The sequence below is a fragment of the Primulina tabacum genome, chromosome 11 (genome assembly GCF_025594145.1).
Source record: "Primulina tabacum isolate GXHZ01 chromosome 11, ASM2559414v2, whole genome shotgun sequence".
Taxonomy (NCBI): domain Eukaryota; kingdom Viridiplantae; phylum Streptophyta; class Magnoliopsida; order Lamiales; family Gesneriaceae; genus Primulina; species Primulina tabacum.
This window is the reverse complement of record NC_134560.1, coordinates 40,090,560-40,109,564: the sequence shown is the minus strand read 5'-3', so window position 1 is coordinate 40,109,564 and position 19,005 is coordinate 40,090,560. Positions and strand designations below refer to the sequence as shown.

General features: G+C 37.0%; 1 protein-coding gene and 1 pseudogene across 2 annotated transcripts; both read right to left on the bottom strand.

The window, feature by feature from the left end:
* Nucleotides 1–242: 242 nt before the first annotated feature.
* LOC142519161 (cell division control protein 2 homolog A-like) lies at nucleotides 243–4,087 on the bottom strand. 2 transcript variants are annotated; one of them, XM_075622095.1, is made up of 9 exons: nucleotides 4,013–4,087; nucleotides 3,150–3,185; nucleotides 2,892–3,076; nucleotides 2,483–2,603; nucleotides 1,953–2,126; nucleotides 1,424–1,587; nucleotides 852–939; nucleotides 718–771; nucleotides 243–494 (listed from the first exon to the last, which is right to left on the bottom strand). In XM_075622095.1, the coding sequence occupies exons 2-9, from the start codon at nucleotides 3,156–3,158 to the stop codon at nucleotides 405–407; spliced, it is 885 nt and encodes a 294-aa protein (XP_075478210.1). In that variant the 5' UTR covers nucleotides 3,159–3,185; nucleotides 4,013–4,087; the 3' UTR covers nucleotides 243–404. The 2 variants fall into 2 exon arrangements, with proteins under 2 accessions (XP_075478210.1, XP_075478208.1); XM_075622093.1 differs by lacking the exon at nucleotides 4,013–4,087 and having other exon boundaries at nucleotides 3,150–3,980.
* Nucleotides 4,088–7,928: 3,841 nt separating this feature from the next.
* LOC142519885 (uncharacterized) lies at nucleotides 7,929–11,164 on the bottom strand (annotated as a pseudogene).
* Nucleotides 11,165–19,005: the final 7,841 nt, after the last annotated feature.

Here is a 19,005-nt window from a genome sequence, read left to right as displayed (position 1 = left end):
AAAATCTTGAGTTTGCCTTTATAGGACATTTTGGCAATCTAATATTTGTTTGTGTCACAATTTCAGATAGCAAGAGAAGCAAGTTGCCAAAGAAATTAATGTTATTCCAGAATCAAATGGCATCGATTCAATGAAGAAGGCAAGCACGATTAAGATCAGCATAATTTTATAGTTGGAAAAACAAAGAAGGAGAAGAAAAAAAATAATTGCATGAAGGCACAAGGGAATTTCAGAAAGAGAAATTGATGTGCTTAAAACCGTTTCAGTATCAATTGAACCATATATCAAATGAGTTGGAAAGGAAGAAAACATCAACCCTATATCACACAAATCTATATTCATGAGCAGAATTCAAGAGATGTCACATACCACTATACATTTGAATCAGGATTAAGTGAATCAAATCAGGGAACCAATCCAACATCTTTAAAGTACTCATGCTCGAGAGCAAGTTTGGCTGTGATTCGTTTGCTGGGATCATAGCGAAGCATTTTCTGAAAAGGAAAAAGTCATTGGTGATCAGATTATCTAATCTATTTTCTTTCTTATGGTTTCTGGGCAGTACAAACTACCCTTGAACCGGCCGTCCCATTAAGTTTATGTAAAAGGTGAAAAATGAGCTACTTTACTGAACGGTCGTCTCTAAAAGGCCACTTGATTGCATCTAAACTATATTTTATATCGATTGATTGAATCTTCAAACAGAAAAAAACTTACATTGAGGAGGTCAATGCCGAATGCATCAAGATTTGTGACCACAGTAGCGAGGTCCTGTGAAGAAAGGTAACAATTAAACTTATGTGCCCTCAGTTTTTTAAGTATGAAATGATAATTGCTCCAACTCCAATCACCTTAGCTGGCCATTTCGGAAATGTACATTTAAAATCAGGCAAAGAAGTCACTCCAGGCCATACATGTTCATTTGGAGTGCCCAAAACTCTACATGACGAATGACAGAAACACGAGATCAATAATAAATTACATTGATCGAGTTTAAGGATAGAAGTTGATTCTTCGGAATCAAGTCATGATAAAGGATTTGAGATGATTTTAAACTGAATATGTAGAAAATAACATTTTCGCAATTAATCATACCTTCGGCTCCCGCCCACCCTCAAAAACAGGAGGAAGGATCACGGATGGGGAAAAAAGATGAGAGAAATATCTATCTTAAACAGCTAAGATGCAAGTATACCACATGCGCGAACTGAGCAAAACATACATTTGGCAACTCTTGTCCTCTTAAATGACTGGCAAGAAAGTTATTGTATCATTTTATATGAATGATGCACAAAAAACACCACAGATAGCAAATGTGAATAGTGTCAACGTGTTAAGAATACTCTTCTCAGATTACCTACAAGTGATCTCAGAAGAAGGGATAAGCACAAGAAGGGAAATACTGTTCAGATAGATGTATCACCTAAAAATTTGAAAGAGTTCATCAATTTCAGAGTCCCCGGGAAACAACGGTTTCTGGTTCGCCATTTCAGCAAATATACAACCCACCGACCATATATCCACAGGAGTGGAATAGAAGCGCGATCCAAGTAGTACTTCTGGAGCCCTGTACCACAGTGTCACAACCTGCATAAAAAATATGAGTGGTTTAAGACAACAAACAACATTCAGTCTTTAAGGTGAAAATTCATTTCACATGTTGGTTTAAAGATGACGAATAGGAAACAAAATTGGACCTGTTTGCCGCAGGTTGAAGCTTGGAAGAGCAGCTCATATCAGAGAAAACAAAGAAGCTAGTAGAAGGTTTTTATAATGGTATATTCGACAAGCATAATGAAGTAGAAATTCTCAAAAGATGAAACTATGCGGACAAAGTAAATAAAATTTAAAATAAATGAATTACCATATCCAGGAAAGTTGAAAACTGATGTAGGCCCAAAAGGGCCTAAATCTAAAACAGGGTAGCAACTATCAAGTTCTAAAACATTCACCTCATGTGTAAGAGTCTTGACAGGAATACCAAATGCCCTGGCCAATCCAAAGTCTGCAAGTTTTAGTGTATTGGTACTTCGGTCTATCAGCAAGTTTTGAGGCTTCAAGTCTCGATGAAGGACGCGATGAGAATGACAATAACAAATACCACGAAGTATTTGAAATAGAAAACTCTGCAGTATTGAAGATTGACTTAAACAACGCTGACTAGCAAGCAAAATATTCTCAATGCATTTATGAATACACCAGTACTGCAGAGAGGTTTCATATTTCCCCTAGATGCTCACTTCCATTTGCATAAACAAAAAAAAGAGAATAAGAAAATTGACAAGGATTATTTTTCTTCGTATTTACAATGCGAGAGTAACATCCAAGCCTTGCCACACCCACAATATCATATTGATAACAAGGATAAATGAAGACTGAAGCATTAAGACGGAGTGGTTACGCAAACACTTTTACTCATTAAATGTTTTCAGAATCCCAGAATCCTCCCGTAAAAGCAAGCATCAAGTAAGAGGCCACTAACTTTGACCAGATGAGGGTTCTGGTAGAAGTCAGGGCAAGAATCCATGTGTTTCTTCAAATCCAGGTCCAGATATTCAAATACCAGATACAAGCGCTTCTCACTGTGAACCACATCCTTCAACCTATGACCAAATATTGGAGATGGATTTCAATGCACATGCATGAATATCGGAAGCAACTTGTCTGCAAATTAAGTGGATACAGATTTCAATAAAACACTTTCAAACAGAATGCCACGAGTTTCTAGAAGTGTTTTTTTATTGTGGTGGATGGAAATTAAGAAATGAAAAGCTCAATTGGCAATAGCATATTCATGCCAGCTCAACAAAGTGCCTTCACATCCTCTTCTTTGCAATCACGATTTTCTCTTCAGAATGCAAACAGCCATGTCAATGATTATTACTATATACCTCACAATATTTGCATGTTGCATCTCTTTCAGTAAAGAAATCTCTCTGATAGCTGTGCTTGGAACCCCCTCATCTTCCTGCTCCAGCCGTATTTTCTTCATAGCAATAGTTTCATTTGTTATGCGATCACGAGCCTTGTACACGACTCCATAAGTTCCTTCACCAATCTTTCCAACCTTTTCATACTGGGTCCAAAATCGACGAACATCACTAACTACTATAAGCATATGAGAAAACTTTAGCTGACAAAATCATTACCTTGTCCATCTATTCAACAGTGATAGAATCCACCAACTAGCAAAGCAAATAAAAGAAGAAACATAACAAGGTCAGGTGAGATGAAGAAGCAACACAAGTTCTGTTTCTATGGTTGTGTACCACAATAATAACATATACATATTGGAACAGTAGCTGTAATCTCCAGATCTTTATGTAAGTAAAAGAAACACGGATTATAATTTTTTTAAAAAAAAAAAAAAATAGACGCACTCAAAATTTTGAAAGCACGATGACACAAAAAATAAAAGAGATCTCAATTATCGCCTTGGTACTCTCACAGTCGTGTATGAAAAAAGGCATTGGTTGAAGTTGAGACTGAACTCGAGGAAAACTGAATCACAAACAATTTCGATCCGGACTGGGAAACACAAAATGTGGAATCTGAATGAGACTTGAAGTTGAATATACTTGTGAATTCCGTGAAACTTGATTTAATTGCCATAGAAAACAAACAGAAAATTAAAAACGAGAGATCCACAACTTCTATGGGAGCAAGACGTAATCCGCAGCAAATTTATATAAAAAAAACATTCACAATGCAAGAACAATAACCAAAAAAATTCACTATGATTAACTCATAAAGCAAAATTAGTAAAATAGCTGTTAACAAAAGACGAAACAATGGTAAAAATCAGTACATAATCTCTCGACGTAAAATATTCAAAAGTCCAACGAAAAAAAAGAAAACAAACCGCAAAACTTGCAGAGGTACCTAAAATGATTCAATTTTTCAATCACATCAACAATCAAATAAAATGAAAATGGATTGCAAAAAAAAATCAAGTAAAGAACGAGACAATGATAATAAAAAAAATTGAGGAATAGTTGATAAACGAGGGTACCGGAGATGGATCGAGTGTGGGAGTGAAAAAAGAGAGGGAAGCTTTAATATTTCATATAGGGTTCGCTTTATGTTTTTAAACAAAACGCTCATTGGGTGAAGCGTTTGACCAGAGTGAGTCGGTGGGGTCACACACACAAATTCTCATTTCTTATATATTTTATTTTTTCGTTCTAAAAAATTGTTAGATTGATAAATTAAACTAGCTGCTGATGCACACGCGTTATGTGTAACATAATAACATAATAAATTTAATAATATTTGGTTGAAATTATTATAGGTGGTGTTGAAAAGGTGGGTAAAAAAGGAAGAAATTTTGGTGTTCTCCTCAAGTAGTTTTTTTAACCAATTCACACTTCATAATATAGCATGCATAATGATAATTAGTCAGATACTCACATATTTCATCAATCATATTATTGTGTGTATATATATTGATGAATTCATGACCGTCACATATTATGTATGGTAGTTACAGCTCACAAGCACTGCATGTGTTGTATTGATATATTGAATATCAAATAAAATATTATATATTGATTAAATGATATTAATCTAACTTTCATGCACAAAACGTATAAAATATTTCCTGGAGGTGTATACTAGTAAACAAAAGAGATTGATATTATGCTTCATGTGAAATGCATATGTACAATCATGAATTAATTACGTTTGTTTTTGTAGTAATTGCAATATCTAAATTCGATTATATGTCTAAGAAGTTGATTATTGGCTTTATTAATTACTAGATGTCCGCGGTATTGTGTTGAGCAGATTTTTGTTTAATTGTCAAACATCAAGGTTGTGAAACAAATAATAAAAATAATAATAACAATTTCATAAAGATTTTACAGACAATATTCACAATTTATTTGACAAAATATATATTCGAAAATGAAGAATATCACAATAATTTTAATATATATATATATATATATATATATATATAATTTCTATTATAAAAAAGTATGCGATCCGTCGCGAGACCAAGAATTCACTTATTTCGCAAATCATAAAGAGAGGCGAACGACATGCATACATATATATATAGTCAAACGACAGATCGCTTGCTTTTTTCAATAGAAATTCAAAGTACATTTGCATTCAAGAAATCAATGGTGGTTCGGACATTATCGTGACCATGTTGGCTTGATTGGCTCTTTCGACCTTTGTTTTCTTGAAATGCGTGTCGTTTACAACACCATCTGTATTTTTAGTAGCGTAAATCACGTATCATTAACAGAAATGAAAGAATATTCTTCTCTTCTAAAATTACTGTGTTTGCATTTTGATTAGAAAACAAAACCAACAAGTTCAAGAGAGAGCTCAAGTAAATGTACCTAAGATATAGAGAAAGCTTGCAACGAACAACTTTATCTCGTCCCATCTCAACTTAATTTCCGTGGGTTTGTTTTCCATGCGCACTTTATTATTTCGAGAACAAAATTGACTCAATTTCAAGAAATAAAAAAAGTAACAGTTAAAAAAATTTAACACTCCTCATAAAACTTAAAATTAAGATTGGCTTGACCATGGGAAAGTCAAAAATATACTAACAGAAGCACCACATGAGTATAATATAAGATGTAAAAAAATTCATATGGAACAAGTAGCAAGAAATGGGATTTGGAGAGTAAAATAAACGCGATGAACAAACAAGACATTGCATAGGACACATGAACAGATATTTGGTGTATTTGCATTCAATGTATGATTCAAGTATGATATTAGTGTTAGAGTAGGTGTACACCAAATCATCTAGTGGTTTTGTTTATTAAATGTATATGTAAAAATAATATTTATTTTAATAATATTTTACGGTTTTATTCAATTATGACATTTACTTTATCTACATACACATACAAGATGCATAGATAAAGTCTTTAAATATACAATATGTACTATGAGGTTTGTGTCTCAATAATTATGTCGCCTAAAATGAGGATAAAGATCGTTTGAGACTAGCATTTGTGATATAAACGTCATATTTCATTGGTAAAGGCATCGAGATGTCCATTCAAACAGATAAGTGATCACTTGATGATGCACTGAACAACTCTCCCTTAGAATTTCCAAGTGGTTTTCGCGTATCAAATGGAATATTCTGTCATTATGGATGTACAATATTAGTCATTTGATCAGGGACTACGTTGAGGCTCTACGCACTAGCATGTACTTTGATCATTTTACCGACTTTGTTGATAGTTATCAGGTGGCGAGGTTGGATGTAGTTTCGAAATACATAAGAGTCGATGCATTGTAGTCGAAGATTCACCACTCGACTATGAGTGAAGATATAGTATGTGATCTGATGAATTAATAGTGCAAGGAATCTTTAACCAGAGCAAGACATGCACTTTAAGGAAATGTGTTTTCTTAGTTGCACATACGATATTGTTATTATTACTCAAATATACATCACATCATTATCAAATTCATTTACACTCTCGATATGTTAATTGTTGTATATTCGATTGAGATATGAGTTGAAATGACCCTATCGTACGTTATTCATAACTTAAGGTTCTTGCAGGCAGTATCACTGATACCTAGGAAATCATGGTGCGATGCTACTAGACACCCTTACGATTATCTGATGGGTGTAATTAGACCTGAGTTCTGACGTTTTTTATCAAGAGGTTGATGAAAAGAATGAGGCTAATTAGGATAAGCCCGAATAGGATCAAATGTTTTTATGAATTACTATGAATTGTGAATCCACGGTTGTATCCTTGAACCATTGAAAACCACACAAGTATCGGATTATGTATTCTCATTGAAATAGTCAAATTCAAGTAGTCGAATATTATGTTTGATGGAGATCAAACAGATAGTTTATAAATGAGTTTGTAAGGGGATTTTTTGTATTGGAAGTTGAGTAAGTTAACTTAAGAATTAATTAAGTGAGGAGGGTGGAACTGCCTGTCTGTTTTAATGAAAGAGTTCACAAAATTGGCAGCTACCAAAAATGGATTAGAGGAAATTTTGTTTTCAAAATTTTTGATTTTCATTATATGAACATAGATTTGTATCATTGATACATCGGTGATGTCTGATCGTTGATCGGAGTTATATTGTATTCACAATTATTTATTTAGTAAATTTAGAATCTACTAATTAAATAATAATATTAGTAGTCGTGACTAATATGTACACGATTCTCATGAAATATTCTAGAGGATATTGGAATTAATTAATTAATTAATAGTTAATTAAGAAATTAAATAATCATTATTTAATTTTACATATGTCTATATACATGTGTGTGTATATATAATGAGATATAGATATGTATGTATATGTATCATGCATTTTCAATGATTGATTTTGCATGGTATTTCCGAAGAAAAAATACAACATGAGAATTTTAAATAATAAAAATATGAAATCCTCGTGAGATTAGAAATCTTAGGAAGATTGAAATATTCTATCTATATTATCAAATGTTGATAACATTATACATGATAACAAATACACAATACAATATTTTACACCAAAATTTATCCTTCTCACCTCCCCTCAAATTTTCGGCCACCCCATAAATTTTAGAGAAATTTTTCGGCCACCACTCCTCCACAGCACACCACAACGTCGTCCCATAAATTTTAGAGAAAACTGGTTTTATTCCTCATGCTCTACGTGTTCTTCACCTTTATTTGGGGATGAGAGTAAAGGATGAGTTTTTTGGAAAACACTCAGCAAATAGAGATCGATCGAATACTAGAATAGCAAGTTAAATATATACATATATTTAAAGTGATCATTTTTCTATACAGAAGTCAATCGGAACACATAAAGTTTAGAACTTTATATTGTATAAGATGATCAGATCATATCAGAACAAAATCTTAACAGAACAAATTATTATCAAATCATAATCACATACTTAACACATATCTTATAATAATGATCGTGGTTTATCCTTGATCTTGGGCTCCCTCTGGGGTCTTCTCCTGTAAATGAGCACTCTCTGGGACCTTTTCCCGCATCCGAGCAGTCTCGGGGGCTTTCTCCCACTGAAATGTTGTTGGAACCTTTCATGTTCGCAATCTTGCTTGATTTTGATGTTAACAAAACTTGTTATTTTGTTACTAATGAACTTACCTAAGTGTGCAGTTAGCTGAACGTAACTGAAGCTATTGAAGAATGCAAACTGAAAGTACCAACTGATTAATCGAACTGAACCAGTTCAACTGATTGTCCAGATGTTAGGTAGTTCAGCAGAAGACCTTCAGAAGCCCGACCAGCTAATGAAGAATTCAACTGATGAAGAGCCCAGTTGACCAGTTCGACTGAAAGAGTGAAATCAGCTTAACTGACGAGTCAACTGATTTCACCAGCTCAATTGAAGATCAGTTCAACTGAACAGTTCAGAACATCTGTTAAGAATCAATCAGTTTGCAGAATACGACAAGATTATTCAATGGAATCCAGCTATGCGCACTAAGGAAAAGCTTTTGTCCAGTTAAAGGACAACAATAGACGTTGTATCAGTGTTTAAAACCAAAATGTTCCAGAATGGTTGTCGGAAAGTACAAGACAAATATCGAGGAACGGATTCAAAATGAAATGGATATAATAATTGAGTCTCACTGTACGATCAAGCTTCGCGTATATAAATAGAAGATGAATATCAGTGAAGATTGATGAACAAAAAGTGTGTGTGAAGAAGAAGGGCACGCAAAAAGCCTTATCAGCTTACTAGAAGTAATCAGCCCAGTTGTGAGGGAACACTTCAGTGTCATATCATCTTAGTATAGAAGCCCCTTTCCCTTAGTGTGTGACAACTCCTTTGTGTTGTATTCATTGTTCAGTTATCACACACACACACATTATTACTCACAAATACAGAGAGTTGAGCTTATTGTTTAGCTGAGTGAGTCTTGCACAAAGACATAAAACTTGTGTATGTAGTCTTTGACACACAGAAGTTAAACAAGTATTGGCTGGAAGATGTTGCCTTCAGTACAGACTAGGAGTTCAGTTAGGCAGTAGAGTAAGTCATAAGTTGAGTGGTTTGTACAAGATGATGTATAAATCAAAGTCTTCTGGTGTATCCTACCCGAGGAGGTAGAAGGGGTGACGTAGGAACAGTTGAAGTCTCCGAACATCCATAAACATATCTTGTGTTATTTCTGTTTAATTGCTTGTTTTTATTCTTAACTAATTTGATCAGTTCAGCTGATATCAGTTCAGTTCTGTCCATAACTGAACTGATATAAGCCAGAAATGATCCCATGTAATTTTCAGTTATTCTGTTGCACAAGATATAAAACCGATCAGTTTTCTTAACGAGGATTGTTTCGAGTATTTTCCGCTTGATTTATAACTAAACTCGATTTAATTCATCGGTGTTTATATTCTTAGAACACGAGCTATTGCAGCTCATTGAGAATATTGTGTTTGAAGCACCCTCGCAGGTACCAGAACCAATCTATCAAATGCTCCATTTGGAATCTTTTCCCTCACAGGCTTTTCTGATTCACAATTATTCAAATCCTAACCAATAGAATTATCAATTGGAAATAAGGAACACATCGAATTGAACGAAACACATCGGAACAAAACTTAGCAAAATATGCTATACAAAGTGTATAATAATACAAAACATACAATAATAAATTGAATTTTAACACATACATAAGTCTTTCGAATATATATAAGCCCACTTAATGAAATTTTTTAGGTGCGGACTGAACTTGATTGATGCTTGATCGTGACCTTGGCCGAACTTGGACATGGTTTTTGACAGTACCTCGAACTAAAATTTGAGCCTGATCCTCTATCGTGTATGTTGCTAAAAGGTTGGAAATCGGGCATTATATGTGTAGGACCGAGTGCTTACCGCTTTACCAAAAGTTATAGCTAGTGGTAATAGTGCAACTCAAATCTTTTAAACCGCACAGTGGCTCAAGCACCACGGTTCGATCGTTCTACCAAGCAGGGACAATTATTGCACCCAACAATCTCCCTCCCAATAATTGCACTCCTTGCAATCAATGGGAATCGAACCTGTGACCTTGGCTCTCATACCAATTGTAGGACCGAGTGCTTACCGCTTTACCAAAAGCTATAGCTAGTGGTAATGGTGCAGTTCAAATCTTTTAAACCGCACAACAGCTCAAGCACCACGGTTCGATCGCTCTACCAATCAGGGACAATTATTGCACCCAACAATATGTATCACCTGAAAAAAGCCGGGTGTTTGGCTTCTTTGTGCTTGGTTCAATTCTTTTAGTAGTGGCTTGTCTCGAATGTTAGTGATTAATTGAACACAAAGATGGTTCAAAATATTATTTAGCTACTGCGCAAACTTGGCTAGCACTGATGTCTTAGGTTTCCTTCTGTGAGCAATGCTGCAACTTCAAGATTATGGTTCGAGTCAAGAATGTATCTTCTTAATTGTGAAATATGGAAGACATTATGAATTCTTGACATGAAGGGTGGCAAGGTCAGTAGGTAAACTAAGGTACCGACTTTTCCGAGAATCTCGAAGGATCCGACATATCTTGGATTTAGTTTTTTGGATTTGCTGAATCAGATTACTGGTGGTCCACCCCTACTCTCAAAACTCGGTGGTTTAACAAAGCCTGACCAAGAATACGCATCACCACCCCAGACATCTTCTGAAAGCTTGCTTTTGTCCCTCAATCAGGCCGCATCTCTGCCTCCATGCCCTCCTCCTGCTCCATCTATCCCCTGTGGAGTGCCACTAGTTTGAGGTGGCGGCATAACTGCCAACCCCGTGGTATCCGCAGAAGAGTCATTCCCAAAACTTGCATTGTCTGCAACTAACTCAAAGGTACCACATACTATAGCTAAATTTCTGTCTAGTGTGAAGTTCCCTGTGATGTTTATCGCGAGCTCACTGCCCAAGAAGGAGGAACAATAGACGGAAACATTTGGCGCAATCACGAGATTACCCGCCCCTCGTATGTACACATCTTGGTTAAATTCAAATACTATCTGGCAGGTGGTATCCTGCAGAGTACCAAGACCCCGAGATGAGAATGACACGACATCGACAGGAGATGCAGCGGCGGAGAAGGAGGAGCCGGTGGAACAGCAGCACATCTGAGTCAGATGAAGGGAAGATTGTAGAAAGTAGCAGCGTAGACAGCAGCAACTCCACACGCCAAGAAATGGAAGCCATGGAGCATGAAAATGGTCATGACATCCAATGGAGCTGCTTGTCGCAAAAGAAATTAAAAAGAGATTAAATGGCTTGTGGAAAATACAAGAAGCAATAAATATTGGGAGCTACAGTTGAACATGCCATTTGCTCATTGGAAGAAGACTTACGTGTTTGGAAACACTATTTTATTCCTCCTATACACCTCAATTTTATTTGTAACAGAATGTTGAAATATTGTTTATGGCACATGTTAGAATATAAGGTGACTCACAAGTTGGTTAATTGTTAGTATACACCAAGGATAAACTTATCTGACGGTTAGTGGCCATAACCAGTAATTCAGTTAGTTAAAGGCTTGGAGTAGGGGTTCAGTTGGACGGCTAACAGAGGCTTGGGAGAGATCAACCGGTAGTTATCTCTTGTTGACAAATATATATAGCTTGGTTAAAGGGACAAGAAAGAAACCACAAGAGAGTGCACTGATAGGGAGGAAACGTTGAGAGCTTTTGAATAAGAAAAGATCAATTGTGACTCAATTTTGGCTATTGTTTGTGCACCTGTAAACTTGATTGTGAAATCCATCAATAAAAGAGTTTGGCTTGTTCTCCCGTGGATGTAGGCGTTTACATCGCCGAACCACGTCATTGATTGTGTTGTATCTTGTGTAGAGGAATCTTGATTCATCATATGTGTGCTGTGTTGTGTTGATAGCAAACTAAATCGATAAATCTTATCAGCACGTATTGTAATTTCCAATATCGCTAGATGGTCCCAGTTTAAGTATTTTATGTATAATTCTAAAGGCTTGGTCATAGTTTATCTCAGCTAATAATTACACGATTTTGATTATTCTAGCTAATTAATTAATCTCCAGAGTTTAATGTTTGATATTGTGAGTGATAGTACCTTAAATGTCGTACATAGAACCTAATATATGTTCACCTCTGACATCCTCTTTAAATTCCTGGCATAAAAATAATATAATAAAGTTTTGATATTATATATATATATTTTTAGAGTAGATGTTGTGGAAACCAACGGTTAACTAGAGAATTTATTGACTCAAGTGTAATAAAAAAATTTTATTTTGATATAATTAACTTTTTATGACTCATTCTATCAGCATAGATAAAGTTCTTGATTATACTTTAATACGAATAAATCGTAATTCGATCTTGAAATTCATTTGTAAACATTGTATATTCTAAATCTGTTTTTAGTCGATTTAGCCGCCTAAAAATAAGGATAAAGGTCGCTTGAGGTTGAGACTAACATCTGTGATGTTGTGTACCGTGTTTCGTGGTAAGGGCATAGAGATGTCCAATCATGCAGATGGATAATCATTCGATGATTGCACCGAACATCCCTCATTCGAACTTTCCAAGTGGTTATCATTCATTGAGAGGAAGAGTATGTGGTTGTGATTGTACATAATTAGTCCTTACGACCCGAGACAACACTGAGGCTCTGCATACTAGGATTGTGCTTTGACTCGTTTACCAACTCTGCGAGGGTCACAAGATGGCGAGGTTGGGTGAAATTGCGATATATGTAGGAGCCGGTGCATTGTACTCGGGAATCACCGCTCACCTATCGAAATAATAGTGCATGAAATCTTTGGCCAGAGTGTGAGAGGTACATTAGAGAAAGAGTTTTCTAATTGTGCATGCGATGTGTAAGGACCGTGTATCGTATTATCGTAAATCTTATATGATTATCGATAATTCAGGAATTTGATATGTGATTATACATTTGATGTATATTATGACAATGAAATTGAGAAAATGAATATTGAATATGAGTTGACGTTGTAAGAGCTCGAGTGGAGAAGCCGAACGCCAATATAGTACAAACATAAATATTTGTACAGAAGATGTGGCGCCCGGGCGGTAGAAAGTGACCGCCCGAGCGCCAAGGTAAAAATTTTGAGTATTCGGGCAGAAGACATCGCGCCCGAGCGGTAGTTTGCGACCGCCCGAGCGCGATGCATTTGAAACTCGGGGGCAGAACCTCTCGCGCTCGGGCGCGAGAAGTCTACCGCCCGAGCGCCGAAAACAGTGGAAGGATAAGAACGATTTTGCTATTCGATTTCTACATTCTATCTTTTAGCAACTTCGAAAAAACGAGAGAAATCAAATTTCTTCCGTCCGAATCGACTTCGAAACGCTATCTAAACGCGAAACAAATTATATATTTGTGATCTTCGCGTCGAGGGCTTCGGACTGAGGTAATTTTCTTCTAGTTCCAGCAGCTCTAAATATCAAAGTGCTGGAATAGCATGTATTTGAAGTTGAATTTCCTATATGTAGTAGAATAACCGAAAAGAAACTCATATTCGAAGCCGGAATTGAATTATGATATGAATTTGATTTGATATGAATTTTTGAAGTTTCAAATGATATTTGAAACTCATATTAATGATTTTGGAGTATGTTATTGATTGTAATGAGTATGTTATTGATGTAGATAAAGTGTAATATCAATATCTTCAGGCTACATCAACTGGAACGAAGAATTGAGGTATGTTGCGACCGGGTAACATACGACAGGTATCTGTATTATATGATATATGTTGGATTGATTTGATTGATTGGAATGAGATTATGTGTCTATATGCCTTATTTGTTGATAGATGTGGCATACATGACATTGAGATTGAGATATCGATGTATAAAAATAAATTTTTTGTTAACACACATCGTTTGATGCATACATCGATACATGACATGCACGTTGAGCTATGATCCTTGGATACCCTGATATGATTTGATTGGATTCTGGGGTTTGTGAACACAATGCTATGTTTGATATTATGTGACCCTTAAAAACATAGACATTTGTGGCCCCGATGATTGGATATGAGATTTGGGATTTGATGGTGCTTCGTCGACGCTATCATACGAGTATCCCTTATTGAGGCCGGTGTGCCAGCTCGAGCATTGATTTGATAGCGATTCGTTTGATTCTGACATGTGCTCAGTGGATAAGTATTTGACCTGATACCTCCACGACATACATGCATTGCATACCATATATCAAACGAATCGCTATCAAATCAATGCTCGAGCTGGCACACCGGCCTCAATAAGGGATACTCGTATGATAGCGTCGGCAAAGCTCCATCAAATCCCAAATCTCATATCCAATCATATGGGGCCACAATTGTCTATGCTTTACGGGTCATATAATACCGGCATAGCGATTGTGTTCACAAACCCCGGAATCCAATCAAATCATATCAGGGTATCCAAAGATCATAGCTCAACGTGCATGTCATGTATCGATGTATGCATAAAATGATGTGTGTTAACAAAACATTTATTTTATACAGCGATATCTCAATCTCAATGTCATGTATGCCACATCAATCGACAAATAAGGCATATAGACACATAATCTCATTCCAATCAATCCGACATATATCATATAATACAGATACCTGTCGTATGTTACCCGGTCGCAACATACCTCAATTCTTCGTTTCCAGTTGATGTAGCCTGAAGATATTGATATTACACTTTATCTACATCAATAACATACTCATTCCAATCAATAACATGATCCAAAATTATTATTATGAGTTTCAAATATCTTTTGAAACTTCAAAAATTCATATCAAATCAAATTCATATCATAATTCAATTCCGACTTCGAATACAAGTTTCTTGTCGGTTATTCTACTACATATAGGAAATTCAACTTCGAATACATGCTATTCCAGCACTTTGATATTTAGAGCTGCTGGAACTAGAAGAAAATTACCTCAATCCGAAGCCCTCGACGCGAAGATCACAAATATATAATTTGTTTCGCGTTTAAATAGCGTTTCGAAATCGATTCGGACGGAAGAAATTTGATTTCTCTCGTTTTTTCGAAGTTGCTAAAAGATAGAATGAAGAAATCGAATAGCAAAATCGTTCTTATCCTTCCACCGTTTCGGCGCTCAGGCGGTAGACTTCTCGCGCCCGAGCGCGAGAGGTTCTGCCCCCGAGTTTCAAATGCATCGCGCTCGGGCGGTCGCAAACTACCGCTCGGGCGCGATGTCTTCTGCCCGAATACTCAAAATTTTTACCTTGGCGCTCGGACGGTCACTTTCTACCGTCCGGGCGCCACATCTTCTGTACAAATATTTATGTTTGTACTATATTGGCGTCCGACTTCTCCACTCGAGCTCTTACAACGTCAACTCATATTCAATATTCATTTTCTCAATTTCATTGTCATAATATACATCAAATGTATAATCACATATCAATTTCATAAATTATCGATAATCACATAAGATTTACGATAATACGATACACGGTCCTTACATTCCAGTCTCGATTGTATTTAATCGTGATCCCAGATTTGCTTCTAAATTCTGGGGTAGTTTTCAGGAAGCGATGGGTACGGGTTTGGCTATGAGTACTGCTTATCATCCTCAAACTGATGGCCAGACCGAGCGTACGATTCAAACGTTAGAGGATATGTTGCGTGCTATTGTGATAGACTTCAGAATGGGATGGCAAGATGCCTTACCATTGGTCGAATTTTCTTATAATAATAGCTTTCAGACGAGTATCGGTATGGCACCGTTTGAAGCTCTATATGGGAGACGATGTAGATCACCGTTATTCTGGGATGAGATTGGTGAGAGACAATTGACTGGACTTGAAATGATACAGGAAATGAACGATAAGGTTCAGTTGATTCGGCAGCGGATGAAAGCTGCTCAGGATCGTCAAACGAGTTATGCGAATAAACGAAGACGACCCTTGGAATTCCAGAAAGGTGACAGAGTATTTTTGAAAATATCTCCCTTTAGAGGCACTGTTCGATTTGGCATGTGTAAGGACCGTGTATTGTATTATCGAACATCTTATGTGATTATCGATAATTTATGAAATTGTTATGTGATTATGTATTTGATGTATATCGTGATAATGAAATTGAGAAAATAAGTATTGAATATGAATTGACGTTGTAAGAGCTCGAGTGGAGAAGCCGGACGCCAATACAATGCAAAATCAATATTGGGACAGAACTTGTGGAGCCCGAGCGGTAGAAAATTATCGCCCGAGCGCCAGTGTGGGAAAAATTGAGGCTCGGACAGAACACTCCGCGCCCGAGCGGTAGTTTTTGACCGCCCGAGCGCGGTGTAAGTAGAACTCGGGGACAGAATGTCTCGCGCTCGGGCGCGAGAATTCTACCGCCCGAGCGCGAGAGCGGTGGGAAGATAAGAACAATTTTTGCTGTTCGTTTTCTTCATTTTCTTTCAGCGACTTCGAGAGACACGAGGGATTTTGATTTTATTTCGTCCAAATCGACTTCGAAACGCTGTCTAAACGCGAAACAAATTATATATTTGTGAACGTCGCGTCAAGGGCTTCTAACTGAGGTAATTTTCTTCTAGTTCCAGCAGCTCGAAATATCGAAGTGCTAGGAATAGCATGCATTTGAAGTTGAACTTCTGATATGTAGTAGAATAACCGACAAGAAACTTGTATTCGAAGTCGGAATTGAATTATGATATGAATTTGATTTGATATGAAATTTTGAAGTTTCAAAAGATATTTGAAACTCATATTAATAATTTTGGATCATGTTATTGATTGGAATGAGTATGTTATTGATGTAGATAAAGTGTAATATCAATATCTTCAGGCTACATCAACTGGAAACGAAGAATTGAGGTATGTTGCGACCGGATAACATACGACAGGTATCTGTATTATATGATATATGTCGGATTGATTTGATTGATTGGAATGAGATTATGTGTCTATATGCCTTATTTGTCGATTGATGTGGCATACATGACATTGAGATTGAGATATCGGTGTATAAAATAAATGTTTTGTTAACACACATCATTTTATGCATACATCGATACATGACATGCACGTTGAGCTATGATCCTTTGATACCCTGATATGATTTGATTGGATTCCGGGGTTTGTGAACACAATCGCTATGCCGGTATTATATGACCCGTAAAGCATAGACAATTGTGGCCCCATATGATTGGATATGAGATTTGGGATTTGATGGCGCTTTGCCAACGCTATCTTACGAGTATCCCATATTGGCCGGTGTGCCAGCTCGAGCATTGATTTGATAGCGATTCGATTGGTTCTGACATGTGCTCAGTGGATGGGCATATTCCCTGATACCTCCACGACATACATGCATTGTATACCATATATCATTGTTTAGATATCTGTGGTATATATGATTGGTTGTTCCATACGGAGCTTTGCTCACCCCCAAGGGGGGCTGTTGTTGTCTTTGTGCGTGAACAATGGCAGGTACTCCAGGATATCAGGAGACCGGAGAGGGTACTTCTGGAGGGAGCCACAGCTTGGGCTGAGGTTTTATGTTTTTGTCTTGTTCCCAGTATATATGTTTATGTATCTATATACCGGGGCATGTCCCGAGAATATGAGTTGTTTGTATATGATTGGTTATGACTTTGTGTGGGCATGTTTATGATATGAGATTAAATACTATTTTTAGTATTTAAATTATAGAAGAAATATTTCGGGCTCATTGTAAAGAAATTTTAAACTCGTTTTCCGCTGAAATTAGTTAGTCCTAATCAGATTGCATTGTAATGACGATTAGGAGCTAAGGGCCCCACACAGTATGGTATCAGAGCATAGCTGGGAATGCTCGATTGAGTCTTGTGCACACGTAATAGGCACAAATGAATTGTGCGTATGTGTTTGAATTATTTGTATTAACTGCTCTTATCTGATTTGAATTGAGTAAGTATTTGATGAGATTGACGATATGAGATGATGAGATTATGAAATTGTGATATTCATCTTTTGATTTGTAGATGGATCCCACAAATGAGACTGCGAGTAGCAGTACTGAGAGGATTGTTGGGTAATTTGAAGGATTTTCCATGGATGTGGTGATGGCTCGATTCCAGGATTTGAAACCACCGAGGTTCTTTGGCACTGAGAGTGCTGAAAGAGCTGAGGCCTGGCTGAAGGATATCGAGCACTTGTTTAATATTGTGGAATATTCCAAGGCTCGGAGACTGAAACTTGCTCTTTATCAGTTGAAGGACCGAGCTAAATCATGGTGGGAAGCCGCTGAGATTGGATTGAAAGAAGCCGGGATTGAAGTCACATGAGATGTCTTCAAGGCCCAGTTTTTGGAGCAGTATTCCCCTCCATCCTATTATACTGCTCAGGAGAATGAATTCAATAATCTGTAGCAGGGAACGATGTATGTTGCGGAGTATGCTTTGAAATTTTCTACTCTGTTGATGTATGCACCTCACGTGGCTGGGAATGTGAGGGCAAAGTATAACAGGTTTGTAAATGGATTGCATCATGCTATATATACTTATGTTGTTTCTGGATTGCCTACCAGCTACGCAGAGGCAGTGGAACGAGCCAAGGCAGCCGAGGCTGGACTTAGGAGAGGAGGTCCACATGTATACTCCTCCACCTCCGATGTCAGCTCAGCAGCCTACTTTGCGGCCGAGGGGTAAGAAGTTCAAGAAGACTGGCTCTGTTTCTTCGTCTTCTTCGAGTTCGAGTGGATCACAGCAAGGGAGTCCTGTGATTGCTCCCTATTGTAGTCATTGTGGAGGTAAACATACTATCGAGTAGTGTCGAGGTATGTTTGGTACTTGTTATCAGTGTGGGCAGGAAGGCCATTTCTCTCGAGTATGTCCGAACAGGGGTACAACTTCTGCTCAACCCCAGCAAGGATTTAGAGGTGGCCTTAGTACTATGATGAGACCTACTGTTCATGTTCCATCGTTTCAGCAGTCAAGTGTCCCACGATATCGAGGACCGGGTGGTCAGAGTGCCCAAGTTCCTCCCCAAGTGAGAGTGTACGCCATGACTGAGGATCAG